We start from the raw sequence: 9,771 nt of genomic DNA, 5'->3' as shown, positions 1-9,771 counted from the left end.
TCCAGAACTCAGTCACTGGTCCACATAAAGGTTAACATCCTCAATTCTGGCCACCTCCCTCAAGACGTAGATCTACTATCCTTTCCACATGGTTGCCTTCCCAGGGATTTTCACCGTCTGGGTTTCACCGTGTTCCGGGTCCCTTCCCTGCCTCAGCTGTGGCTGGTATTGCCTGGAGAGCTCCGGAGGGAGTGTTGAGAAGTACTCACCTTCACGAAGTCTCAGAAGACCTTTCTCTTAGCCAGTGACCACAAGGATATCATGTCGTGAGAGCTGATTACAGTCCAGGTGACATACCACGTTCATGTGGAACCCCACCTCAGGCACTGCATCCCAACCAGTCTTCTCTGTGCCCTTCTCATTTCATATGACACCAGGCCCCGCCCCCAACTCGTCCTGGAGATCCCGATTGGCCAGCCAGATGCGGAAGCTCGGCCTTTGTTCTGTCATAGTCCAAGCCAAGGAGTAAGAGACAGTGACAGCCAAGGAGTAAGAGACAGTGACAGCCAGGGAGTGATGAGCCCAAAATCTTGTGACTCTGAAATCAACAGGGATCAGGACACAGATGAGACCTTCAAATCTGTGGTTGCAACCAACTCTCGGGTTTCAGGGTCTTATATACCCTCCTTCTTCCTCCTTCTTCTTTTGATTCTGGAGGTGACCGAGGTTCCTGCCAGTGGCTATGAGGTATAAGGTGCCTGCATGAGAAAGTGTCCAAGAGTTGGTCTGTGCAGAGGCTAGGATGGGCCCAGGGCACATGTTTCAGTGTGATTGTATGTCCTGAGGACATGGTGATGTGTTTGTGTGTGCTTTGTGTGTCCTTGTGTGTGTATGTGTCTGTTGAGTGGCTCTTATCTGACCACTGGTAATCTCCTGTGTAGCTTTGTGTCACTGTGTAGTCTGAGAATGAAGTTAGTGTTACTGAGTGTCTGATTCCATAACCAGTGTAGGGCTTGGTTGTATTTCTGCATGGTATCTGAGAATATGGTTGTGTGTCTGTGTGTCTGAGAAGATGGTTGTGTGTCTGACAGTGAGTGTCAACCACAGAGGGGGACCAGCTTGGCACGTGGTCCAGGTAAGAGCATAGCAAGCAGTCCCACCTTTGAGTCATGGACTCACTAGATCAATACCTGATCAAAGCTAATCTTGCGCCCACTCCTTACCCAGCCTGCTTCAGGGTGGGGGTGGGAAAGTAGAAATGGTGAATGCTAAAGACTATGTGTATGTGTTTGGAGTCCCTGTACAGACATGCCCCAAGGTGCAGCCAGACATGCTCAATGTGCACTTGGTGGCCCACACACACAATGATGTGGGCTGGCTCAAGACGGTGGACCAGTACTTTTGTCATGGTGAGCAGGGGTCTGGGCCCAAAATGTAGAAGACTCTTCCCCAGGATGCCTATGCTCCATATGAGCCCCCTAATATCACTTGGTCTCAGATACAGGGGTTTGGGCTGTGTCCAGCACTGGCTCTCTTGTTCTGTGTGACTACTTCTCACCTGTGCCCTTACCATCCACCTGCCATGCACACAGATCCAGAGAACACCTCGTCTGAGTGTGTGGTGAACATCTTGGACTCAGTGGTACATGCCCTGCTGGCTGAGCCCGCCCGCCGCTTCATCTATGTAGAGATGGCCTTCTTCTCTCGTTGGTGGCAACAGCAGACAAAGGCAGTGCAGGAGGCTGTGAAGGACCTGGTGCACCAGGGTGAGCTTGTCACAAGGATCTAAAAGTCCCATCCAGCTTCCATTTCTGTAGCCCTTCCTTCTCCTCCTCTTTTTATGCCAATATGCAGGCATGCACACGTGTTGCTCTGCCTGTCTGGAAATTCCCTTAACCTGGGGAACTCCTATACATCCTTCAAGGCCTCTCCTTTAGTAATCTCTTCTCTTAAAAGTCAGCCACCCTGGGAGAATTTTACCATCCTCTCCACTTCCTGGCCCCACTGGACAAAGATTAACCTCTTACTCCAGGTCTGGGTAATCAGGCAGGTCCTCTTCCCCAGCATCACCCACCTTGGCCTCTTTGTGGGCTATAACCTGTCACTTCTGCCCCTCACTGTGCCCATCCTGGCCAGGGCGCCTGGAATTTGCCAACGGTGGCTGGGTGATGAACGACGAGGCAACCACGCACTATGGCGCCATCATAGACCAGATGACACTTGGGCTGCGCTTTCTGAAGGACATATTCGGCAAAGATGGGCGCCCCCATGTGGCCTGGCACATAGACCCCTTCGGCCACTCGCGTGAGCAGGCCTCGCTCTTTGCCCAGGTGCAGCCACACCCAAGCCTTGACCCAAAGCAAATCAGGGCCGCTCACTTTAATTTGGTTTCGCCGCACACACGTCCCTGCTCTGTGACCAAACAGCTAATTTGCCCCTTTTCAAGCCTCTCAGGCCCACCTCCTTAATGTCCCTTTTAAGCTCTTCTCCAACTCCAGATCAGACCTGGCCCTGCCCCTGCTCATTCTAGCTAACACTGTTTGTTTTCATCCACGTCCACTCTGAATTCTGGTCATGCCCCAACTGTGAACTTGAGATGGGGTGGGGTGCTGATCTTGATTAACCAATGCCATCCTGTTGATTCTATAAGACAGAGTACAATTGCCCCATACGGGTTTCAAGGCTGTAAATCTTTACAGAAACAGACTGCTTCATCTTTCTCCCATGGAGCAGCTGATAGGTTTGAACCACTGACTTTTTGGTTAGCAGCCAAATGCTCTAACCACTGCACCACCAGAGCTCCTTTGATCTGTATTTAGACAGGCTTTATTACCTGTGTTTACACTGAATCTATTCCCTTCCAGCCAGTAGTGTGAGTTTGTAGCTTAAGAGTGGCAGGCACTCTGCCTTCCTGCCTTTACCTGGCCCATTGTGAATTTACTGGGAAAGGCTGGGAACTGGATTTCAACCTTCCACCTTCTGTGCTCTGAACCTGTCCCCTGCTCCCAGATGGGCTTCGATGGCATCTTCTTAGGGCGCTTGGACTACCAGGATAAGTATATTCGAGAAGGAGCACGGGAGATGGAGCAGGTGTGGCGAGGCAGTGCGAGCCTTAAGCCCCCTTCTGCTGACCTTTTCACCAGTGAGTGAGTCTTCTGGGGAAGTGGGCGGATGGAGAATCATGCTCCCAACCTGCTTTGGAGCTCTCAGCAGACCTCTCATCTCACTCCATGGCTGGCCCACAGGTGTGCTTCCCAACCTCTACAACCCACCAGTTGGGTTATGCTGGGATGTGCTGTGCAGTGACCCATCCGTGGTAGAGGAAGTTGGTGACCCTAAATACAATGCTGACAGCGTGGTGGAAAACTTCCTGAATGTGACTGCTGACCAGGTACCCTTGACCAGGATATGGCCCTCACCAGGTACCACTGACAACAGCCTCCAGGTTTCAAGTAGATATTATTCATTGGACTTCACCATGGCACAGGTATCCTCCATATTCCCATCATAACATTGTTATCCCCATTAAAGCCAAAGAAACTGTAAGTTAGAACAGTGAATGCATTATGAGTGTGCCCACTAGTCCACAGTCACACAGCTGGTGGATGGCTGAGCCAGGATGTGAGCCCAAGCAGTCTAGCTCTGGAGACCAGGCATGTTTCCTGGATTTGTGTACATTCTGGCTTAGAAGCTAGCAGCATTGTTCCAACTTCATACTCCCACTGTGTTCAGGAAGCAGCATGGCACCAGACTCACTGTTGGTGGGCCCATAGTAACTGCTCAACAACTCTTTATTATGATAAATATATTCACATGCTCCAATATGTGACTTGTAACCATTACCACACAAGCAGGCATATGTGTCTGCAGTCTTGACAACTCATGACACAGCTGTACACAAAGGTGAGCCTTCACGGCACTCTGGTTTAAGAAGACCCCACCATTCTGCCTCCAGGCCAGGCACTACCGCACCAACCACATCATAATGACAATGGGTTCGGACTTCCATTATAAGCAAGCCGAAAATTGGTTCAAGAACCTTGACAAGCTCATCCGACTGGTCAATGCACAGGTGAGCGTGCTCTCCCTGTTAAACCCTGTATGTCCAATTCATAGGTAGTGTTAGAAGATATTTCAAACAAAAGCATAAAGCTGAATTGATTACTTATTTAAGTAGAGGAGAGCTATGCTCATCAGGCCCAGCTTCTCCAAGTGGAACAGACCCCTGATCTAACTTTGGGTTTTGGGGAAGAATGGTGTTCAGAGTTTGGGAGACTTTCAGAGATAGAGTTGTAGAAATTGTAATCACTTAGCAAGACTGCTAATCAGTTGCTTTCATAAGTGTGGCTTCCAAAAGCACATTTTTGATTGAAAAGGTTTAAAACAGGTTCTAGTGGCCACAAGGTACCATGTCTACAGGTGTAAAAATGGTGTGGCGGAGGCATCTGACCTCCTGAGAACATGTCCAAAGTATGTGAGATGAAACCTCGCTACCTTCACTTCTAAGGAGCATTCTGGCTATATATCTTCCAAGACAGGTTTGTTTGTTCTCTGGCAGTCCATGGTATATTCAATACTCTTTGCCAACACCATAATTCAAATGCATCAATTCTTCTCTGGTCTTCCTTATTCATTGTCCAGCTTTTGCATGCATATGAAAATACTATGGCTTGGGGACAAGTGTGTCTTAGTCCTCAAAGTGACATCTTTGCTTTTTAATACTTTAAGGAGGTCTTTTGAGCAGATTTGCCCAATGCAATACTTTGATTTCTTGACTGCTGCTTCCATAAGCATTGGTTGTGGAGCCAAGTAAAATGAAATTCTTTGACAACTTCAATATTTTATGTCTTTATCATGATGTTGCTTATTGGTTCAGTTGTGAGGACTTTTGTTTTTCTTATGTTGAGGTATAATCCATACTGAAGGCTGTAGTCTCTGATCTTTATCAGTAAGTGCTTAAAGTCACCTTCTCTTTCAGTGAGGCACTGACACATAGTACTGCTCAATAAATGTTAGTGGTTTTTGTTTGTTATTAACACTTCTGGTTGGAAAACTTTTGCTCCTCTTTCAAGGCCCCAGCAATAATGTCCCATCCTCCAGGAACCCTTCCCCACACTCCAGGCTGAACACTTGCTCCCATGAATATCTTTATGCAACATTCAGGACTACTGTAATTAATTACTGATCAGTTTGATGTCTCTCCCACTTAGTTGTGAATTTCATGGTTCATGGTTTGTGATTTGAATCCTGAGCTTACTAAAGAATTAAGTGAATGTTGGTTGGCCAGAAAGTTCATGATTGAGTCTAAGCATCTATGAGTGTGCAGTGCCTTGGCAACATGCATGTGTGTGCATGGTGAGTATTCATGTGGTAGAGTGTGTACACCTATATGGAAAGGCATGTAGCCTCATGTGCATCCCTTCATTTACTTAAATATTTAATGTGTTTCTCCTATGTGACAGGCATCGAGGTATAGAAATGAGAAGAAAAGACAAAAATTGTTGCCTCCATGCCTGAAAATAGACATTGTGGTGTGCACATGGCACATGTATTCTGGCTGGTCTCTGTGTCTCATGGGCCTATATACAAGATGGTGCACTTGTGTTCATGTATAAATTACATGTGTGCACACTGATACAGACCTGCTCACCCAAGCCTGGAGGAAAGTTATTGTAGAAATAACAGTCCAATTCTAGCCCCAGCATTTCTTCAAAAATATCTAGGGTCAATTGTGCTTTAACACTTGTTTTAGAAACACAAATTTGTTCCAAAGTGATAAATATACTAGGAAACTACTTGACCATAACACACATTTTACATTTCTTTATGTGCAATTTCACCCACCTACCCACACAAACACAAACACCCATGCACAAGAGGAATGCAGCCAACAGCACCCTGTTGAACTGAGCCACACAGGAATACACAAAACATACAGGCTTCAACCTCCTACCAGCTATCTCAGCTCACTGTGTGTGTTCTTCTACAATATTCTGTTTGCCACTCCTTGTATTTGTGAAATTTTCTATATTAAAACAGTCATTCAATATCCCAAACACATCAAAGCATCCTAGCTCAAAAGTGGCAGCAGTGAATGTGAAAGTTAAGTTTTAGGGATTGAGTGCTTGAAATAAAGGAAGACGGGGCAATCTACTTTCATAGTGATACTGCCTCGGAAACCCAAGGTGGAGTCACTATGAGTCAGGTCCAACTTGACGGCACATAACAACAACAACAACATAATAGGAGCTCTGGTAGCATAGTGCCTAAGGCACCTGACTGCTAAACAGAAGGTTGGCAGTTCAAACCCACCAGCCACTCCTCAGAAGGAAGGTTGAGCAATCTACTTCCGTAGTGATACCACCTCGGAAACTCAAGGAGGGGTCGCTATCGACTCGACGGCACATAACAACAACAACAACAACATGAAAGAAATGGCAGAGAATGTGATCTCTCTCAAGTAACAGGCATACAGGAGTCCTCATTTCTGACCCACAGAGACCACATGGCAAAAATACATGAAAGATCTACAAATGGAACAGCTTCATCTGCTGTGTAGTCACAAGAGCACAGTCTACAGAAATAGAAGTAGAGGCTGTTGAGCATATGGATTGAAGAACACACACAAATCAGACCTTTTTCACAAAGAAAACCACTATCTATAGAAAAAATAACCCCTCATGGTGCAGTGGTTAAAGCGCTCAGCTGCATACCAAAAGGTCAGCGGTTTGAACCCACCAGCTGCTCTGCAAGAGAAAGATGTGGTAGTCTGCTTCTTAAAGGTGTACAGCCTTGGAAATCCTATGGGGCAGTTCCACCCTGTCGTACAGGGTCACCATGAGTTACAATCAACTCAATGGCAGTGAGTATAGAGAAAAACTAAATAGGAAATTGCCAGATCCTGCAAAAGGTGCTATTTTTAGCATTACTACTGGTTTCACACATTGCCACAATTTCCAAAATCCTCAGTTGTCAGGGTCAGGGAAGTACAGATAAGATGTAGAATTTCCAGCAGTGATACAGAATTAAAAAAAAAAAAAAAAAAGGCCCTATATGGTATCAAATTGTCAAGATTGATGAAAAGGTATCCATTATAAATGCATGCTTTGAAGGACCTACAAAAAAAATGCCCCTAAGGTTTGAGACATAAAGACTGCTTACCTGTGACTTTCCCACACTCATCCACTTCTGCTGTTACTACTTCCTGTCCAGGTTCAAATAATTCTCCTCAAATAATTCACACAGCTCAGTGGCACCCTTCTGATGCCCATTTCCACAAGCTTGCTTCAGATCTGTATCAAGGTAAAGTGTTGTACAGTATTTATTGTATTTCTGCCCTTCCTATTAACATGAAAACTTCCCCTTTATTTGCTACATTTCTTTTTTTATGTGTCACTGATGACAGTATTGTGCCTGTAACCACATTTTCTCCATAAGGCCCAAGGATGTATTGCACATTTTGCTTAGCACAGTGATTTTCAGGAACACTTATGTCATCTTATAGCAGAACTACTGTATCTGGTTCCCCATTAGATTGTGGAAGGCAGAATTGCAGAACACCTACTTCTGAGTTATTCCTAGCACTTCTGAAATTGTGGATGATCAGTGATGATGTGATTGCATGTGGATTAAGTTCGCATCTAATCAGTGAACTTCTGCAAGAATTCGAAAGGCATATTTTAATCCTAGTGTTGAGCTCTCACTATTCACTTTCTAATATAAGTAAGCATTCCTGATTTAACCAAAAATTGAAGTCTGTGGGCTTCATCTGTGTCAGCTTCTTCTGGCCGACAAGTCATGATTGTCTGTTGTCACCTTTGAACACAATCTGTGGCTTTACTGCCCTCTTTCTCTTTTCTGGCTTACAGCTGAAGGGCAACCTCTTCTCCAGTAAAGCATGTGAAGCCCAAGGGGCTGTGGAATTATCTGAAGTAAAAACGATGTTCATAAATGAAGGCCACATTCTTAAGGCCCATGTTCTGCAAGGATTCTATGCATTCTCTCTTTCTTGTTAAATATTTTATTGTGTTTTTGATGGAAGTTTACACAGCAAATTAGGTTCTCATTTAACAATTTCTATACATATTATTGAAGGAACCCTGGTGGCACAATGGTTAAAGTGCTCAGCTGCTAACCAAAAGTTTAGTGGTTGGAACCCACCAGCTGTTTCATGGGAAAAAGATGTGGCAGTCTGCTTCTGTAAAGATTTGGCCTTGGAAAGCCTACGGGCAGTTCTACTCTGTCCTATAGAGTTGCTATGAATTGGAATCCACTTGACAGCAACAGGTTCGGATTTGGGTTGGTATACATATTATTCAGTGACATCAGTTACACTTCTCACAATGTATCAGAATTCTCATTATTTCCGTTCTGGTTGCTGTGTTTCTACTAACCTAGCTTTATTATCCCCTCTTTCCATCTCATCTTTGGTTTAAGATAAATGTTGACTGTTAGGTCTCATTTAGATGATTATTCAGAGGACCACAGTACTCACAGGTGGTATAATTTATTTTATGAGCCACTGTTACTTTTGACTACTAGGTGACAAAGGGGAGTAGCTTGAATTTCAAGTTTAAAGGGTCTCCCAGAGCAATAGTCTTGGAGGTTCCTCTAGTCTTTACCAGCCCAGTCAACTCTGGACTGTCTTTTAAGAATTTGAGTTTGGGGACTTCCAGTAAGAAAGCAGAATAGACAGACAAGCTACACAAACCCTCTTCAACAAAGAAAAGAGAAACCAATTGACACAGATACAGAAGATAGACCTGGAGCCCTGAGCTTTGAAAGGAAGGATACAGAAGTGGATTACAGAGCAACTAGTAGAAGAACCTGACTAAAAACAGTGAAGAAGGAGACAAAGGAGTTGCAGACTGTCAGCTATCCTGATGGCATGGACAGTTTGAATATTTACAAGTGGTATTAGGGATGAGAGGGGAGGGAATACTGCTAGATAGGTAGAGGCAGGTATTGATTTGGGTAAAAGGAAGGGCAATGTATCAAAACTGAGTGATCAACACGGTGGCACTGAGGAAGAGGAAGCCATAAAGTGGTACATGGGAGATACAGACAACAAAGATGAACCCTTTGCATGTACAATATTGTGTTATCAGTGATGGCAAGCATTGATCTATGAGTGGACAGAAGGGTGAAGAGGCTGAACAAATCAGTTACGTCAAGGCATGGGGGAGTGTGTCCATGATCATGTATACGGTTAGCAGACACTATTTCTACATGCATATTTGTATGTGCTATAAGAATGTTCAGGAGCTCTGGTGGCATAGTGCCTAAGGTATCAGACTGCTAACCAGAAGGCTGGCAGTTCAAACCCACCAGCCATTCCTCAGAAGGAAGATTGGGTAATCTACTTCTGTGTGATACTGCCTTGGAAACCCAAAGAGGGATTGCTATGAGTCAGATCTGACTCCATGGCAGTGAGTTTGGTTTTACAAGAATGTTTTGGTGTATAGTACAGCTGACAAGGGGCAAGGTTGTGGTGGCTTCTTGGCCACAGCCAGCTACCTGGAGAGAGCAAATAGTTGGACCTGCGGGCTCAGTACCATGGTTGCAGGCAACATCAAGCTCAACTGGCATAACATACTACACAAAAATATTGTTCTACATCCTACTTTGGTGAGTAGCCACTGGGGTCTTAAAAGCTTGCAAGCATCTATCTAGATGCAATGATGGGTCTCTCCTCATCCAGAGCAAAGAAGAATGAAAGAAACTAAAGGCACATGGAAACAATTAATCCAAATAAGTGGTAGACACTGTGATCCTCAGCCTATATGACCATGAGACCAGAAGAACTAGATGGTGCCTGGCTACCACTATCAA

General features: G+C 45.0%; 1 protein-coding gene across 1 annotated transcript in view; it reads left to right on the top strand.

Moving 5' to 3' along the window:
- The first annotated feature begins 516 nt into the window (after positions 1-516).
- LOC103207939 (lysosomal alpha-mannosidase-like) overlaps positions 517-9,771 on the top strand; it is a 37,301-nt gene continuing 28,046 nt past the window's right edge. Inside the window, exons 1-7 of the mRNA XM_042782648.1 lie at positions 517-687; positions 1,247-1,343; positions 1,533-1,706; positions 2,077-2,270; positions 2,950-3,082; positions 3,186-3,331; positions 3,896-4,012. Coding sequence (XP_042638582.1) covers positions 517-687; positions 1,247-1,343; positions 1,533-1,706; positions 2,077-2,270; positions 2,950-3,082; positions 3,186-3,331; positions 3,896-4,012 — 1,032 coding nt within the window. The remainder of the gene's footprint in view (positions 688-1,246; positions 1,344-1,532; positions 1,707-2,076; positions 2,271-2,949; positions 3,083-3,185; positions 3,332-3,895; positions 4,013-9,771) is intronic.

The sequence above is a fragment of the Orycteropus afer genome, unplaced genomic scaffold (genome assembly GCF_000298275.1).
Source record: "Orycteropus afer afer isolate SDZICR_OR568_19922 unplaced genomic scaffold, OryAfe1.0 scaffold00402, whole genome shotgun sequence".
Lineage (NCBI taxonomy): Eukaryota > Metazoa > Chordata > Mammalia > Tubulidentata > Orycteropodidae > Orycteropus > Orycteropus afer.
The sequence above is the reverse complement of the archived record's forward strand: the minus strand, read 5'-3'. Positions and strand labels throughout refer to the sequence as shown.